Source organism: Nannobrachium achirus (assembly GCF_963921795.1).
Source record: "Nannobrachium achirus genome assembly, chromosome: 23".
Taxonomy (NCBI): Eukaryota; Metazoa; Chordata; class Actinopteri; order Myctophiformes; family Myctophidae; genus Nannobrachium; species Nannobrachium achirus.
Genome location: NC_137830.1, coordinates 51,850,181 through 51,869,851, shown reverse-complemented (window position 1 = coordinate 51,869,851; position 19,671 = coordinate 51,850,181). Strand labels below are relative to the sequence as shown.

At 42.5% G+C, this 19,671-nt stretch overlaps 2 protein-coding genes across 4 annotated transcripts in view; both read right to left on the bottom strand.

The window, feature by feature from the left end:
* Positions 1–19,671, bottom strand: part of krr1 (KRR1 small subunit processome component homolog) — a 253,861-nt gene that overhangs the window by 124,582 nt on the left and 109,608 nt on the right. The window lies entirely within an intron of this gene.
* The window catches only part of LOC308308642 (uncharacterized protein), a 37,596-nt gene continuing 17,931 nt past the window's right edge, over positions 7–19,671 (bottom strand). For 2 of the 3 annotated variants that reach the window (XM_080754079.1, XM_080754080.1), the window contains exons 5-16: positions 18,689–18,787; positions 17,719–17,823; positions 15,187–15,285; positions 13,795–13,887; positions 12,555–12,653; positions 10,544–10,629; positions 8,112–10,071; positions 5,871–6,044; positions 4,958–5,131; positions 4,722–4,874; positions 1,079–1,128; positions 7–658 (exon numbers count right to left, since the gene is read on the bottom strand). In XM_080754079.1, coding sequence (XP_080610205.1) covers positions 99–658; positions 1,079–1,128; positions 4,722–4,874; positions 4,958–5,131; positions 5,871–6,044; positions 8,112–10,071; positions 10,544–10,629; positions 12,555–12,653; positions 13,795–13,887; positions 15,187–15,285; positions 17,719–17,823; positions 18,689–18,787 — 3,652 coding nt within the window. In that variant the 3' untranslated portion in view covers positions 7–98. The remainder of the gene's footprint in view (positions 659–1,078; positions 1,129–4,721; positions 4,875–4,957; positions 5,132–5,870; positions 6,045–8,111; positions 10,072–10,543; positions 10,630–12,554; positions 12,654–13,794; positions 13,888–15,186; positions 15,286–17,718; positions 17,824–18,688; positions 18,788–19,671) is intronic. The other variant, XM_080754081.1, reaches the window with a different exon arrangement.

Genomic DNA, 19,671 nt, shown 5'->3' with positions numbered 1-19,671 from the left:
CTGAAAAACACCCATTCCTGATTTTTACATTATGTCTGTCTGTCCTCACAGCCTGTCTGTCTGTCTGTCTGTCTGTCTGTCTGTCTGTCTGTCTGTCCTCACAGCCTGTCTGTCTGTCTGTCCTCACACAGAGACACAGAGGAGTCAGGGTCAACCCCAAAGGCAGAATAGAGAGGTTCAGTGAATTTGTTCTGGACGGTGTACAGGTGAATCAGTGTGTCTGAGGACACTTCATAGAAGGACAGAGTCCCAGCAGGACAGTCCAGATACACTGCTACTCTGTTGGAGCCAGAGGGACGATCAGGAAGGTAAGTGGTCTTACTATTGTGTGTGACAGCGTATCTGTTAACATGGTTATCATCATAACAGTACAGTCTCCATGACATTTTATTGAATCCAAGGATACATTCCTCACCCTGTCCTTTCCTACTGATTCCTCTGTAAGTTACTGCTATATCAACCCCTCCACTCCTCTCTACCTCCCAGTAACAGCGTCCAGTCAGACCCTCTGTACACAGAACCTGGACCCGCCCCTCAAACCTGTCATGATGATCAGGATATGAATGAGGCTGTTTCACCCGAGTCGCCTTCCTGTTGTTCTCAGAGAGAGAGAGTTTTCTGTATGCTGTGTTTGAGTCCAGTGTGAGACGATGAGAATCTGATGAGAAAACAACACAGTAAACATTAAATACATCATTCACTGATGACACACACACACACACACACACACACACACACACACACACACACACACACACACACACACACACACACACACACACACACACACACACACACACACACACACACACACACACACACACACACACACACACACACACACACATTAATGTTATCCACTCAACACACCATCGCCTCGCGCAACGGATGGATGGATAAAATGGCAATGTGACGGACAGACAGACAGACAGACAGACAGACAGACAGACAGACAGACAGACAGACAGACAGACAGACAGACAGACAGACACACAGACACACAGAGAGACAGACAGACAGACAGACAGACAGACAGACAGACAGACAGACAGACAGACAGACAGACAGAGGTACTCACATCTTGTAAGGAGTTGAGGTTTAATCCAGTGTTCTCCTCCATGATTCACACTGTAGGAAATAGAACAACAATGAATCAATGTCTGACTGTCTAACACACTGTCTCCACTAGCTGACATAGTTCTGTTCCTTTTGCTATGACACTGAACTGGTAAAAACACTGTTTTGTTTTAGTGTCCAAACCTCTTGGAATGACCTCCAGCTCACACTAAAGATCTGTTCTCCTAGAACAGTGGTTCTCTACCTGTGGGTCGGAACCCCCAGGGGGGTCCCCACATTATTTTGGGGGGTCCCCAGATGATTAACCTAATGTGCAACATTGTTTTCTCACTCAACTATAAACAAACCAGCATAAAGTTTAAAGGTCAAATGACATTCTGTTTTTACCAATCATAAAGGTCTTTGCCCTGGTCCTAAAAACATGTTTTAAAATGTTTAAACTTGAAAATCCACTCCATGGGGCCGTGGTCTCTCTCTCTTATGAGCCCTGTTTAGGTGTCATGAAAAAAGGGCTGTCACCTGAAATACTCTATATTCACCACCAGGGGAGCCTCTCTCTCCCACTCATTCTAACAAATATTAGTATAGTGCAGTAAGTACATGTACTTGAGTACAATTTTGAGTATTTGTACTTTACTATCTATCTATCTCTATCTAGGTCGTCCTCAGACGAGCCCTCCATCGTTGTTTCCAGTCATCTCGGTTCTCCATACATCTGGCCAGCTCATTGGTGTTCTGTGTCCCTACGTCTTCCTTGAGTACGTCCACGTATGTTTTTGTGGGACGTCCTCGCGACCGGTGCCCATGTGTTGGCTCCCACAGTACCAATTTGCTGGCTACTTTACTTGAGTATTTCCAATTTTCAATTCTTATACTTCTACTACACTACATCTCAGAGGCAAATGCACTTTATCTCTCCACTACAATCATTTGGATTTTGATTATTACAAATCAATCACTTCAGCCCTTATAGGCCAGCAGTTCTCAAACTATGGTTGGTACCCAAAGTGGCCTCTCTCTCTCTCTCTCTCTCTCTCTCTCTCTCTCTCTCTCTCTCTCTCTCTCTCTCTCTCTCTCTCTCTCTCTCTCTCTCTCTCTCTCTCTCTCTCTCTCTCTCTCTCTCTCTCTCTCTCTCTCTCACACACACACACACAGGGGTCCGCCCCGGCTCCAACACAATGACCGAGAGATGCATGCTCGCAGACGCGATGCATGTGTTTCGCTGCTTTGCTTTGGTACAAGACACACTGTGACACACACACACACACACACACACACACACACACACACACACACACACACTGACACACAGAGGCTGAGCTGAGCCCTGACGAGGCACACACAAACAGTATCGAGAGTCGCGACTCGCGAGTGTTTTTTCTTACCCCGGGACCGAGGTTACCGGATCTCTGTGGTTACATCTGTACCCCCGCGGAGTTCAATTTAGACCGTCCGCGGTAACATTTCAATAGCTCCGCTCCGCGCTGCAGAAAAAACTTCACGGTCCTTCTGTAGTTATTATAGTAACATATTTTGGCTAAATGCCTCCGTTTAGAGAACCACCTATTGCTTGTGTTATCATAGCGTTTTACTGTCTGCTCGCCGTGCCCGTGTGTGTGGGGGGGAGGACATAGTCGGCTGCCTACAAGACACACAGTGTCGGTAAAGGGAGGGGGGCTCCACGACCACGGAGCTCTGCCCGGGGAGCAGTGCGCTGTCCTCGGACACAGCAGACACAGAGTGTCGGTAAATGAGGAGGGAGGCTCAGGCGCTGTCCACGGACCCAGCCAGGGCGGAAAATACATAGTGATACATAGCGATTTTCATTATTTCACAAAAGCATAAACTGACTACTTGATATGAAGGATATTGATGTAAATAAGATATCCGAATGGGTAAATATATTTTATAGGCCCGTATTTGTTATTAAAGGACAATTTATGTAGATGTTCCTCATATAATCTTGGGCTGCTGTGAGAGGGTGGAGGAGAGAGAGCATGAGATGAGACTGTCCATGACGTAACAGCCCGAGGGCAGTGGATCCACGCGTCAGAGCCTAATTATGCAGAAAATACAAGACCACACAGAAACGACTGCATGTTGAAATCTCCGTTTTTTTTGGTGTAATTGAGGCCAGATAAGATTAAAAAAAACATAAAAAATAGAAAATGTTTTTTTTTCATGTCATGTTCACTTTAAGTGTATAGAGGTTATTTGCACATTTCTAAAGTGACAATTTAAGGACTTTTTAATACCTCAAAATGACAAATTAAACATTGGCCATATTGTCAAATAGTAGAGACAGAAATTGTGAAAATAGCAGATCTACATGCTCACAACGCGAGGCGTTGTGAGCATGTAGATCTGCTATTTTCACAATAGAACCGTGTTATACGTAATGTAATGCCTCAACTCTTAGTGCTCGTCAGGGTGGGGGGTCCCAGTTAAAATATGATTATTTTGGGGTCCCCAGTTAAAATATGATTATTTTGGGGTCCCCAGTTAAAATATGATTATTTTGGGGTCCCCATTTAAAATATGATTATTTTGGGGGTCGCGGCCTGAAAAGGTTGAGAACCACTGTCCTAAAACAGTGATACTCAAACTCCACGCATCCAACAAGCTTTAAACTGAGCAGATTGGACCTTGCGTTTCTGAGATAATGGCCAAAACATCTTGAAAGCGGCCAATAAAATCGCTGATTTTCGCCGATTTTTTCTTAATTTTTTTTTACCAGTGGCTCTGTCCAACTAATTAGCATACCCAAAACGACATTGTAATGCAAATCAAATGAAAGAGATGTACTGTAGCTCTACTTAATCATTAGCCATTTGGTAGCTAAACAGTCTGGGTAATCTATTTTAAGTAGATTGTTTGATTTTATTTGATTTTCCTTAGCCATAACTATCTATTTTCTAAGTTTATTTTCTGTAAAAAGCCATTTGTGTCGAATGTGTGGACCAAGTCATAAATAACAGAAGCAATTGAAAGAGAGATGTGCTCAGCTTTACGTTATCCCACTTGATAGCAGGCAGACAGATATCAACCCAGACAAATAGCAGACAAATGTAGACTACATTAGTTTGTTTTATTGTTTGGTGGAATATGCTAATTGCACAGAATTATTAAAATGAGAGAACATTTTGCAAATTACTTTGATTACAAATTGTGTCATTGACAGAATATAAATGGAATTCCAAGCCATAAAATAAGGCACATTGCACTTGTCTTAAGTTATGTGGAATAAAGCAAGTAAAAGAGAGAAGTTAATCAAATAATGTAATTTTATCAACTGGCCCGCGGCCCCTTGCCATTTTTGTAATGTGGCCCACTGGTTCAGAAGTTTGAGTATCCCTGTCCTAGAACACAGTGGGCAGCATTTATTTACAGAGTTCCATACTGACTTTGATAAAGTGAGCCAAGGGCTGAAACTTGAAACTCATGCATTTTATAAATTGAATTATAATAAAAAATAAATAAAAAGTGAAGCCCCCTCCCACCTGGCCAGCCAGTTCCACATTGTAAGGAAACACTGCACTAACCAACATGGACACAGTCCAAGTCTACTCACTTCAGAGTCTCCAGTTCAACATTGTAAGGAAACACTGCACTAACCAACATGGACACAGTCCAAGTCTACTCACTTCAGAGTCTCCAGTGCAGCAGAGAGCTTCTTCAGACCAGAGCCTCTTAAGTGGCTGAAGTTCAAGTCCAGCTGTTTCAGATGGGAGGGGTTGAAGGTCAGAGCTGAAGCCAGAGAAGAACAGCCTTCCTCTGTGAGCCCACAGCCTGACAACCTGCAGAGAAATCCATATTTAACAAAGTGCTGTTGATGTTCAAGTAGAGATCCACACAGAGAGAAAACACACCATTTATTTACCTCAGGATCTGCAGTCTACACTCTGCACTCTTCAGTAGAGCAGAGAGTTGCTCCACTTGTGATTCCTGCAGGCAGTTGAAACTGATGTCCAATTCTCTCAAATGGGAAAGATTAGATCTGAGAGCTGAGAGCAGGATGTCAAATCCTGTCTGTGTGATGTGACAGCCAGCAAGTCTGTAATTAAAGATTACATATCTGGATTGATTATCAGAGTTTTGGAGGAGGGACCAAAGAGATGGAAAGAACAGGCAGGCAGGAATAATGTGAAGTAAATCATGGTCATCTTCCAACAGGAAGCTAACTGACAGGAAACAGGAAGCAGCAAGTTAACAACAGATGATCCAGCAAACTGACAGAGAGGACAGACAGACAGACAGACAGACAGACAGACAGACAGACAGACAGACAGACAGACAGACAGACAGACAGACAGACAGACAGACAGACAGAGACCTGGTACAGGCCTACAGCAGTAGATGGTAATCAAATATAGATATTAAAAAGTACACATATATAAATATTACATTGCTTCTTATTATTTTTTATTATTTATTCTAGTCAGTGTGGGTTACCATGATGTCAACCTTATTGACTAAATGAAACAGACAACAGACTGCTGGTGCTGGTGGGCTGGGGAACCAGCAAACCTTCCAGTCTGTGTTTACACCAGTTTGACACTCAATGATTGTGTAAGTGGACGTGATAATTCCCTAGCAGCCATGATGGATCACATATTGTATTTACTGTAGCGTATCATTGTGATGTGATGCCAGAGTGAGGACTAACCAACACCAACTCTGACCGTATCATGATTCTACCATGATGTCAATTTAATGCACACTCCTCTTATTAGAATCAAACAATAAATAATAAAACATAACTAATCTAAATAATGCTGGTTAATTAATCTGACCTCAGTATCTCCAGTTCACAATGTGGACTCTTTAATCCAGCAGAGATGAGTTCCATGGATGAATCCTTCACGTTGTTATAACTGAGATCCAATTCTCTGAGATGTGAAGGATTAGAGCTGAGAGCTGAAGACACAATTTCATAATCTGGCTCATCGAGGTCACAGCCAACAAGTCTGTAAATGTAGAATATGTAAAAACAGAGATGTTCAAGGAAAAAGAAAATCCAACATCATGAAAAAGAAAAAAGTCATTCAACCCCAAATATGAATGCCAACGAATCACATGAATCACATGGTGAGGGTTGTATCAACGCAGCCCCAGAAGCATTTCCACTGAAACCAGGAGGAACACTGATGTGAACATTTGAACTGTTTGTTGTGTTTGTGTCTTTAATGGTTAAATTATGTTCATAGGAGTTTAGTCATTCTAGGGTCAAGACCACTTGACCTTTGGTGTTGTCAATGTTTTGAGGGCACAAAGGTCAAATGTCAGGACAGGAAGGTCATCAAATAAAACAATGGAAATAATTAATTTAACTAATTTACTGCCAATAACGTCTATATTCAGCACCGGCGGGTCCTATAGGCAGACTACGCAGTCTGCGTAGGGCCCCGCCGAACAAAAAGGCCCCCCACCACCCCCTCCTCAGCAGAAAAGAACTACTGCTGCATGGTTAATCGTTTTCAAACCGAAATCGCGATGCGACATCTCGCGATTAGCGAATCGCAAAAGGCTTTCTCTGCGAAGTAGACATCCCAAGCAATATGGAGACGTTTTAATTTTTAAAATCCTTTCATAATTGACTAAAGCAATGGTCAAATCAAACTGTGGTGACTTTCTTTGCTTCCGCGCATCTCCACACCGCTGAAAGAGAAAGTGAATGTGATGTTTTGGCACAGTGGCCACTGTGCAGGAGCATGGGAACAGCATGGGAACTAGGGGTGCTGCAGGTGTTCCAGCACCCCTATGGGGAAGATTTCATTTTTTATTTAAATAAGAAAAGAACAAATAGCAAAAATACGTTGCCTGTTGTTGTTGTTTTTTATTTATTCATTTATATATATATATATATATTTCCATTATAAAATGGATTAAAAAAACAATAAAAAATACTAGGCCTATTATTTTTTCGCGGGCGCTCGCTACGCTCGCGCCTGCAGGAAGGCCCCATAGCAGAATCACGCTTAGGGCCCCCACGGGCCCAGAAACGGCTCTGTCTATACTTGTTAATTGACGCGCACGCACGCACACAGGCACACACACACACACACACACACACACACACACACACACACACACACACACACACACACACACACACACACACACACACACACACACACACACACACACACACACACACACACACACACACACACACACACACACACACACACACACCATGTTAGACGGTGGTTTTTGGTGAGAGGAGCTACTGCAGTGGTCCTCAACCTTTTCAGGCCGTGACCCCCAAAATAATCATATTTTTACTGGGGACCCCCAAAAACTGGGGACCCCCAAAATAATCATATTTTAACTGACCCCCCCACCCTGACGAGCACTAAGAGTTGAGGCATTACATTTTGTATAACAGTTCTATCGTGAGCACGTTGTGAGCATGTAGATCTGCTATTTTCACAATATTTGCCTCTAATATTTGACAATTTGGCCAATGTTTAATTTGTCATTTTAGAGGTATTAAAAAGTCCTTAAATTGTCACTTTAGAAATGTGCAGATACCATCTATACACTTAAACTTTATGTTGGTTTGTTTACTGTTGAGTGAGAAAACAATCATCTTGGGACCCCCCAAAATCATTTGGGGACCCCCCCCCCCAATCATTTGGGGACCCCCCCCCCCCCCCCCCCCCTGGGTCCCACAGGTTGAGAACCAGTGAGCTACTGGACTGTGGACATAAGAACATAATGTCACTGTTGTGATGTCATAATAATATATTATACAGTATAACTCCTGTCTGTTTCATTTAACTACACTGATAACATTACTTTATTATATATTTAAGCTGTTTTCATTTTAGTTACAGAGGTCAATGTATTAATGTCTTATTAGCCATTGATCCTTTTTAATAGGACTGTCCTTTATTTGCACATAAACACAATACCACCAGACCTGATTATTATTGGAAGTTTTAAAATAATCATAATTTCTACTTATAGTGTTAGGTGTGAGGGAAGATTTATTCTCTTCTAATACATTTTCTCTTCACATGACTACTAACCGAGCCTTTCTGGTGTTCCTCACAGCTGGGACCAGTCTGGATTTCCCCCAGCTGTGTGTTGTTCTGTATTTGTCCAGGTCCAACTCATCCAGAACCTCCTCTGACGTCAGCAGCATGTGGGCCAGAGCTGAACACTGGGAGTGAGTCAGTTTTGTCTTTGATCTGTCCCCTGACTCCAGGTACTGTTCGATCTCCTGATGCAGTGAGTGGTCGTTCATCTCCATCAGACAGTGGAAGATGTTGATACATCTGTCAGGAGAGAACCTTTGATCTTTCATCTTCTTCAGGTTGTCGATGACTCTCTGGATGCTCTCTGGACTTTCCACTGTCTGTCCCAAAAGACCTCCTAACAGACTCTGGTTGGACTGCAGTGAGAGACCATGAAGGAAGCGGACAAAGAGGTCCAGGTGACCTATCTTACTCTTCGTGGATTTTTCAAAGGCTCTCTTCAGGAAGTCTTCCAAGGAACTGACATCAACTCCCAGGAATGTCTTCAGTACCTTCATGTTCCTCTGTGTGTAACAGTGGAACAGGTAGACTGCAGCCAGAAACTCCTGGATGCTCAGATGAACAAAGCTGTAGACCTTTCTCTCATATTGAACAGTCTCTTCTTTGAAGATCTCTGTGCACACTCCTGAGTACAGCGAGGTGTCTTTCACATCAAGACCACACTCTTCCAGGTCTTCTTGGTAGAACATCATGCTACCTTTGTCCAGATGTTCAAACGCCAGCCTGCCCAGCTTCAGAAGAACCTCCCTGTCAGGGTTGGACATTAGAAGAACCTCCCTGTCAGGGTTGGACATTTGAAGATTGCTAGTTGTTGCACTCACTCCCAGCAGTCTTTGTGTCGTGGTCTTCAACCAGGAATTTTCTCTTGGTTTTTGACTCATCACCCTTTCACCATCACCCATTACTGAGCTTGAATGCTGTTGATTAACCTCATCCGTTTTGTCATACTTCAGATTCTTTCTCTTGGTCTGAACCCACAGGAAGTGGCTGTACATCGCAGTCTGGGTCTTGGGCAGCTTTTCTGTCTCGTCTGTCTTCAACATGTCCTCCAGAACGGTAGCAGTGATCCAACAGAAGACTGGGATGTGACACATGATGTGGAGGCTCTTTGATGTCTTCATGTGTGAGATGATCTTGTTGGCCAGCTTCTCATCATCACTGAATCTCTTCCTGAAGAACTGTTCCTTCTGGGGGTCTGTGAAGCCTTGTACTTCTGTCTCCATGTCAACACAATCAGGAGGGATCTGATTGGCTGCTGCAGGTCTGGTAGTTATCCAGAGGAGGGCTGAGGGGAGCAGATTCCCCTTGATGAGGTTTGTCAACAGCAGGCCCACTGATGATGTCACTGTGACATCAGAGACGATGTCTTTGTTGTTGAAGACATCAGAATCAATTTCAATGTTCTCGAATTTCAGCGGAAACCTGCTTTCATCCAGACCATCAAAGATGAGGCCAACCTTCCAGACAGCGAGCTGCTCTGCTGTGACCTTCTTTAATTCTGGGTGGAAACGATGGATCAGTGAGAGAAGACTGTGCTGCTCATCTCTGACCAGGTTCAGCTCCCGGAATGAGAAGGGAACCAGGAGAATGACATCTTGATTTTCCAAACCCCTTGCCCAGTCCAGAGTGAACTTACGCACAGAGAAGGTTTTTCCAATGCCAGCGATACCCTTGGTCAGAACTCTTCTGCTGGGTTTCTCTCTGCCAAGGAGGAGGGGCTTAAAGATGTCACAGCATTTGATTGGTTGGTCATGGAGGGTCCTCTTCTTGGAAGCTGTCTCAAGCTGCCAGACCTCATGTTGGGTATTAACCCCTTCACTCTCTCCCGCTGAGAGGTAGAGCTCTGTGTAGATGCTGCTGAGGGAGGGCACTTCAGTGACGTATGTCACACGATCAAGACGGTTCAAACCGACCTTATAAACCTTTAGAACCTCCTGTGGACTGACACCTGCTATGAGAAGACAATGAAGACATTTTAAACATTCAGTTGAATTTATAACTTTACATCCTCACAGCTGTGTACGCACATTATTAATTTAACCACTTAAAACCCAGCTTCTGTATTCTGTGGGAAACTTTTACAGAACATAGCAGATCTACAAGCATATCTATAAGCTTGCAGATCTGCTATTTTCAGCGAAGAATCAAGATATGCAAACAGAAAAGAGACTAGTATAGAGCCCTGAGGGTCTCCACTAAACAACATAATGGTGTTAAAGCCCTCCACAAAATCTACAAATTGTAAAAAAAATAAAATAAAAACTGTCAAAAGAAACAACGTTGGATCACTGGTTTTCATAGTTGATACATGTTTAGCATCATTATTTAAACATGGATACTGATGACACATTGTGGACATTTAGTCTGACAATGTCTTCTGTCATTTCAAACATTTCAGATATTAACTGTGTTAATTAATGTACCACTGCTGGTGTGACTGGGTGTCTTCAGTCCAGGTGTGGTTCTGGATCTCTCCTGCTCTGTCACAACACGACCCGTCTTCCTCTCTCTGTGGAGGAGAAGACAACTTATTATGAATATAGACAATTACTAATATAATATCAATATTTATTACCCGGCTTGTTTGGATGCTTGATTCTGATTGGTCGAGTGCTGAAATCAGCTGTGAATTATAGGCGTATAATCACCGCTCCGCTCTATAATTCACCGCTGCCTAATCAAAGGCTCAGAGCAGCTGCTGTCTTCAGGCTGCAATGCGTGGATTTAGTGCCGTGTCCAACATGTCTTCCATGTAAAAACAACACACAGCGACATTTACAACTAAACGTTGCTCTGAAGAATGTTTAAAAAACATTTGAGGCGAGAAATAGACGACGCGGTAACAGAAAATGGATTCTATTTGATCAGCACTTCCTTGTTTTCCAAGGCGACGTGTTGTGCTGGGGAGCGACCCACTTTCAGCCGTCTGTAAACAAGGAAATACTTTGTTTTGTTTTTAGTTTTGAGTCAAATTATTAATTTTATTTATTAGCCGGGTAATAAGTGCTATAACGTCTTGCTGCTTGGTCATTATGGCTTATAGACACTTCAGGCTGATAATTATCAGCCCGTCGTGTCCATATAAGCCATAATGACCGCGCTGCAAGACCTTATCGCATACAGTATCATTTCAAGGCCTGAAACATACTTAATAAAAGTATGCAAACACAAATGACATCACCCGATCTGCATACTACAAACACACATTAATTACATTATTCAGTAAAATAGTAAAATAGTGAACATGAAACCTTCATTCCATTATTCACCATCACCAGAGGGAGCGCACACAACAGTCTGATAACACAAACCCATAAGACAAATATGGGTAAATTCTCCTTCTACAACACTGCCTACCAGGTGTGGAAATTCCTTGACTGTATGAAAAGGCTGAAATGTTTCCAATAAAGGATGCTGATAGTTAATGTCTTGTGTCCATAATGTTTGTACAGAACCAGACTGGGAACAGAACATGTAAATGACATGTGACACCATGACTGTCCAACATGACATGACAATAAGTAGACCAGAGAGCATCTCCACCAGGCCGGGTTTGGCTAGCGTTTCAAGACTTATAGGCCAAAAAGTGGGCCAGAATAGCGCCACCATGAAAATATAAACATAATGCAGGGAGTCGCTTCCTTGGCCTACTGGCACTGTGCACAAGATATTTGGCTCTCTCAATCTAGTAGTTTGCTAGATTAGCCACAGACAGACAGACAGACAGACAGACAGACAGACAGACAGACAGACAGACAGACAGACAGACAGACAGACAGTAGCTTGATCTCCAACCTGGCAGAGATAACAATCAATCACTGAACACCATATTGTTGTGATTTGTACCACTTCATTCATTGGATGCCCAAAACACGCCCACACGTCAAACTCTTTGATGTCTCCCATTACCAACAACGCGTTTGACGCGTCGGTTATTGTTTTATATTAAACTATAGCCTATACTGTCTGGGGCAGCCGCGGCTGAAGAGAAACACTCCAATTCCCAAAATGCAACAGGAGAAACGGAAGCCCGTTTGCCCTATACAAGCCAGAGATTCACAAAAGTGGATTTATCTCGTAATCTAACTCCAGATCATGTTCATGTTTGAAACAAGCCCTTCTCTACTGGCCGTTATAAAAGCACTGATGGCCGCGATTGTTATTTCTGAGTGAAAGAAAATACTATTGCAAAAAAATACTCGGATTACATTTACTCAGCAAACTTTTACTCTGAGCCTCCGAAATACTGACAAATCGCCGGTTTCCATGGCAACCAGTGATTAAATCATTGTTTAATCATGGGCAACCATTAATAGCAAACGATTGAATACAAACATGTCTTGTTTCATAGTAATTTGCACGTATAACTTAACATGATATCACTTCATGTGCATCATAGTGTTATACAGTATATTGTATAGAGGATTAACATACTTTGGTTCATCACTGAAGACAGGAGGTGCATATTTAGACTGGTCACTCTTCATAGACACACAGCTGGGTGTTGGAGACTCTGCTCTGTGGTGAAGACTTCTGGAATCAGAACAATATTCATATAATCATTGTGAAGTCAAGATCCTTTATGTTTTTGTCCATTACAGAACAATAACATACTCTGGATTTATCTTTGTTTCGTCGTTGAACTTCTACTTTATTGTCAAAGGTTAAAGTGAGGATACCACGATGGCTGTATGAGGATACCAAGCTGGTACAGATAACAATCAATCACTTCACCACTGAACACATTGTTGTGATTTGTTCATTCACAAACTGAACACTGACTTAATAGCTAATGATTGAATAGAACATGTCTTGTTTTATGGTCATTACACACCGTAGCGTAGATCAATTTGTCATGTTATAGCATTATATATTCTACCAGTAAGACTCCCTAATCGGGAGATAAGCGACCGTCAGGTCGCAGCGTGATTTTAGGCCAAAATGTGTAGAAGTGTGACAGATGCATGTTGATGAGATGAGTGTAGCCATACTGTGTACCTATTTGCGTGATTTTAGGGCAAAATCTGTAGGAGCAGTGTCCAAAAATGTGTTTTAAAAACTCGGCCTGAAGGTGCCGCTAAATGGGACAGATCCATGTTGATGACATCAGTGTAGAGCAAGTGTGTACCGATTTGCGTGATTTTAGGGCAAAATTTGTAGGAGCAGTGTCCAAAAATGTGTTTAAAAAAATCGGCCTGAAGGTGGCGCTAAATGGGAGATATCCATGTTGATGAGATGAGTGTAGACATACTGTGTACCGATTTGCGTGATTTGAGGGCAAAAATTGTAGGAGCAGTGTCCAAAAATGTGTTTTTCAAGAATGGGCCTCATGGTGGCGCTAGAAGAGGGCAATGTGAGAATTGATGGGTGGAGGTTGTGGTTTGGCAGGCAAGGAGTATGTATGCAAAATGTGGCATGGATCGGGGCAACGGTTGCGGAGATATGAGCAGGGCAAAAGTGTGACGTGTGACGTGTGACGGAGGGACAGACAGACGGACGGACGGACGGACGGACGGACGGACGGACGGACGGACGGACGGACGGACAGACAGACAGACAGACAGACAGACAGACAGACAGACAGACAGACAGACAGACAGACAGACAGACAGACAGACAGACAGACAGACAGACAGACAGACAGACAGCCGGTGGAGGTTGAGGATTAACATACTTTGGTTCATCACTGAAGACAGGAGGTGCATATTTAGACTGGTCACTCTTCATAGACAGTAGGCTGGGTGTTGGAGACTCTGCTCTGTGACTTCTGGAATCATACAAATGTTTATACATTTATCATGTGAATGAAATGTAGTATGAGAGAGTAGAACTGTTTGGGCTCTTCAATGTTGAAACAACAGGAAAAGAATACAACAAATAGCAATAGAAACAGTAATAAAAAAGGCCTTTGATGTATGGACAGACAGACAGACAGACAGACAGACAGACAGACAGACAGACAGACAGACAGACAGACAGACAGACAGACAGACTCGTATGTCCTCGTATATATTTTAGGAAAAGGTTCAGTGCAGATGTGATGAAATGTTTACAATAAAGGATGCTGATAGTTCATGTCTTGTGTCCATAATGTTTGTACAGAACCAGACTGGGAACAGAACATGTAAATGACATGTGACACCATGACTGTCCAACATGACATGACAATAAGTAGACCAGAGAGCATCTCCACCAGGCCGGGTTTGGCTAGCGTTTCAAGACTTATAGGCCAAAAAGTGGGCCAGAATAGCGCCACCATGAAAATATAAACATAATGCAGGGAGTCGCTTCCTTGGCCTACTGGCACTGTGCACAAGATATTTGGCTCTCTCAATCTAGTAGTTTGCTAGATTAGCCACAGACAGACAGACAGACAGACAGACAGACAGACAGACAGACAGACAGACAGACAGTAGCTTGATCTCCAACCTGGCAGAGATAACAATCAATCACTGAACACCATATTGTTGTGATTTGTACCACTTCATTCATTGGATGCCCAAAACACGCCCACACGTCAAACTCTTTGATGTCTCCCATTACCAACAACGCGTTTGACGCGTCGGTTATTGTTTTATATTAAACTATAGCCTACTGTCTGGGGCAGCCGAGGCTGAAGAGAAACACTCCAATTCCCAAAATGCAACAGGAGAAACGGAAGCCTGTTTGCCCTATACAAGCCAGAGATTCACAAAAGTGGATTTATCTTGTAATCTAACTCCAGATCATGTTCATGTTTGAAACAAGCCCTTCTCTACTGGCCGTTATAAAAGCACTGATGGCCGCGATTGTTATTTCTGAGTGAAAGAAAATACTATTGCAAAAAAATACTCGGATTACATTTACTCAGCTTACTTTTACTTTGAGCCTCCGAAATACTGACAAATCGCCGGTTTCCATGGCAACCAGTGATTAAATCATTGTTTAATCATGGGCAACCATTAATAGCAAACGATTGAATACAAACATGTCTTGTTTCATAGTAATTTGCACGTATAACTTAACATGATATCACTTCATGTGCATCATAGTGTTATACAGTATATTGTATAGAGGATTAACATACTTTGGTTCATCACTGAAGACAGGAGGTGCATATTTAGACTGGTCACTCTTCATAGACACACAGCTGGGTGTTGGAGACTCTGCTCTGTGGTGAAGACTTCTGGAATCAGAACAATATTCATATAATCATTGTGAAGTCAAGATCCTTTATGTTTTTGTCCATTACAGAACAATAACATACTCTGGATTTATCTTTGTTGCGTCGTTGAACTTCTACTTTATTGTCAAAGGTTAAAGTGAGGATACCACGATGGCCTCTACTTTGTCCCATGTTAATTGTTTGGTACAGTAGCTGTGAAAATATGTGCCGATGCAACCACATAGAGACGGTGCCTGTGTCCAGTGCTGTGTGAAGACTGAGTTCCCCATTGGACACTTTTCATAAAATCATGATGTTTTGCATAAGACCTACTGTACGTCACTGTGTGATCTATTTCATCCATGTTGATGTTCATTCATGTTGTTTCCATGTTGTGTTTGTGTTACTTTGTCTAAACGTGTGTCGTGGTTGTGAGTCCTGCGTTTATATGCACATTCAGAATGGCATTCAGAATGAACTTATTCCAAATAGAGCTTCATACTCAAACGTTTACATGGGACCTGAATACAAGTATCCCTCATTCCACTACCGTTTACATGACCAAAGGATTCATTCGGAATAGAACTTTGGGCATGCGCAAAGTATAGGCCTACTTCAGGTCGGAGAAGGGGGGGGGGGGGGGGGGGCAGTTCAGACAGCAGTTCATTCCGAATGGAGCGTTTATATGACAAATGTATCCCGATTGAAACGGCATAAACCACCTCTTCAGACCAGAATGAAAATTCATTCGGGTCAGACCGGAATGGCCATTCCTAAACGTTTATATGAGCATTTCTATTCTGAATGAGCAGTCATTCCGAATATAAGTGGAATACATTTGTGCATATAAACGCACCCAGACTGTGAGCGCTACTGTGAAGTGACCTTGTTTGGGCAGAAAAGGTGCTCTGATTTTCACAATAAAATGTTTCCTGCCCGTGTTTAGTCCCGTACAGCACGTCCCTATAAAAGTATATTTTCCATGCGTTGGTCCCTGACAGATATCCACAGATACCCGGCCTGTTGCAGGACTCTGATCTGTAGCCTCCTTCACTTATACAAGATTTGCAGGCAATGAGTCTGAATTTTAGATCTTGGTGTCATGTGTGAACGTGCACCTAATTTTGAGTGTCTTATTACTGTATATAAAGTAATCAACAAACTATACAAAAATTGGTCAAATTAACCACATTGTCAAATAATATAAGAAAGGAAAATAGCCGATCTACAAGCTTGTAGAGCTTGTATCTATTAATCTATGGAACAGGCAAACATCTGGAAAATAGCCGATCTACAAGCTCACAACATCTGGCATCGTAAGGCGGTGTGAGCTTGTAAATCTGCTAATTTCACTATATTTATCTATTCTATGGAACCGAGTCAAACTATATTTAATGCCTCAACTACATTCCAAGTGCTTGTAAGGGTGGGAGGTAGAGCTTAGAAATTCAGCCCGAGCCCGACGGGACCCGACGGGTTGGCGCGCCGCGGGCTGGGCCAGGCTCATATTTCCATGTATATGACGGGCTATGGGTCGGGTCGGGCTTTTATAATCCGGTAGGCAAGCGCAGTATCATGATGTCTCTGTGACTGTGTAAACTGTGCGCTCATGACTATGGCTGCACCGCTGCGCGGTTGCACAACTTGACAGTTGAGCGTGAGTGTGTGTGTGACTGTGCTGTGTGTGTGTGTGTGTGTGGCTGGCTGCTGTGGCGTGTGCATGCATGCGCTGCCAGCGCTGGTCGAGCAGAGCAGAGCGGAGGACATCGTTGAAACAGTCCACAGACACTTTTTGGATCCTAATAATCATAATAGACGTTGTGTGAACGTTGTAGCGATAACAGCCTGTACGCCTGCTGCCTGATTTAGCGGCGGCCGTCAGCTGTGTTTTCCAGCAAGGCTTTTTGATTGATTGAAGAATTAGGCTCCGATGTTTATTTGTTCCATAATTAGCACGGTACTTGCTACAATGTCTTATATAGGTCTATATAAAGACAGTTGGAAAAGGACTCTGTTCTTAACAAATCACCATATGAGAAAAAGCAATTAAGCTTGTTTATAATGTCGGGCTGCGGGCTGTGTCGGTCTCCAATTGTCAATTATGTATTGGGCCGAGCTCGGGCTGCCGTTCTGTGGGGTGGGTTGGGCCGATCTAAGCTCTAGTGGGAGGTCCCTAGTTCAGATTGATTATTTTGGGAGTCCCCAATTCAAATATGATTCTTTTAGGGGTCACAACCTGAAAAGGTTGAGAACCACTGCTATGGATAAAGCTTGAACAGAGAGGACACTGTTATTAGACTCTGTGTCTTGTTTTTCATCCATTATTTGCACATTATCATGATATTACTTTGTTGTGTTATGGAGTTGTGTTTATTGTATATTATATAGGCTCACATAGTGTTAAAGTGTGTATATTGTATAGTGTTATAGTGTTATATAATGGGATTGACATACTGTGTGTGTGGAGGTCCAGGTTCACTGAAGACAGGACGTTGTCCCATAGACCGGTCACTCTTCATAGACACACAGCTAGGTTTTGGAGACTCTGCTCTGTGACTTCTGGAATCAGAACAATATTCATATAATCATTGTGAAGTCAAGATCCTTTATGTTTTTGTCCATTACAGAACAATAACATACTCTGGATTTATCTTTGTTGCGTCGTTGAACTTCTACTTTTTTGTCAAAGGTTAAAGTGAACCACGATGGCCTTTACTTTGTCCCATTTTAGTTGTTTGGAAGTTGTAAAAATATGTGCCGATGCAACCACATAGAGACGGTGCCTGTGTCCAGTGCTGTGTGAAGACTGAGTTCCCCATTGGACACTTTTCATAAAATCATGACTTTTTGCATAAGACCTACTGTACATCACTGTGTGATTTATTTCATCCATGTTGATGTTCATTCATGTTGTTTCCATGTTGTGTCCGTTTACTTTGTCTAAATGTGTCCTGCTGCTCACTGTGAGAGCTACTGTGAAGTGATGTTGTTTTCCCAAAATGCAACAGGAGAAACGGAAGCCCGTTTGCCCTATACAAGCCAGAGATTCACAAAAGTGGATTTATCTCGTAATCTAACTCCAGATCATGTTCATGTTTGAAACAAGCCCTTCTCTACTGGCCGTTATAAAAGCACTGATGGCCGCGATTGTTATTTCTGAGTGAAAGAAAATACTATTGCAAAAAAATACTCGGATTACATTTACTCAGCTTACTTTTACTTTGAGCCTCCGAAATACTGACAAATCGCCGGTTTCCATGGCAACCAGTGATTAAATCATTGTTTAATCATGGGCAACCATTAATAGCAAACGATTGAATACAAACATGTCTTGTTTCATAGTAATTTGCACGTATAACTTAACATGATATCACTTCATGTGCATCATAGTGTTTACAGTATATTGTATAGAGGATTAACATACTTTGGTTCATCACTGAAGACAGGAGGTGCATATTTAGACTGGTCACTCTTCATAGACACACAGCTGGGTGTTGGAGACTCTGCTCTGTGGTGAAGACTTCTGGAATCAGAACAATATTCATATAATCATTGTGAAGTCAAGATCCTTTATGTTTTTGTCCATTACAGAACAATAACATACTCTGGATTTATCTTTGTTGCGTCGTTGAACTTCTACTTTATTGTCAAAGGTTAAAGTGAGGATACCACGATGGCCTCTACTTTGTCCCATGTTAATTGTTTGGTACAGTAGCTGTGAAAATATGTGCCGATGCAACCACATAGAGACGGTGCCTGTGTCCAGTGCTGTGTGAAGACTGAGTTCCCCATTGGACACTTTTCATAAAATCATGATGTTTTGCATAAGACCTACTGTACGTCACTGTGTGATCTATTTCATCCATGTTGATGTTCATTCATGTTGTTTCCATGTTGTGTTTGTGTTACTTTGTCTAAACGTGTGTCGTGGTTGTGAGTCCTGCGTTTATATGCACATTCAGAATGGCATTCAGAATGAACTTATTCCAAATAGAGCTTCATACCCAAACGTTTACATGGGACCTGAATACAAGTATCCCTCATTCCACTACCGTTTACATGACCAAAGGATTCATTCGGAATAGAACTTTGGGCATGCGCAAAGTAGGCCTACTTCAGGTCGGAGAAGGGGGGGGGGGCAGTTCAGACAGCAGTTCATTCCGAATGGAGCGTTTATATGACAAATGTATCCCGATTGAAACGGCATAAACCACCTCTTCAGACCAGAATGAAAATTCATTCGGGTCAGACCGGAATGGCCATTCCTAAACGTTTATATGAGCATTTCTATTCTGAATGAGCAGTCATTCCGAATATAAGTGGAATACATTTGTGCATATAAACGCACCCAGACTGTGAGCGCTACTGTGAAGTGACCTTGTTTGGGCAGAAAAGGTGCTCTGATTT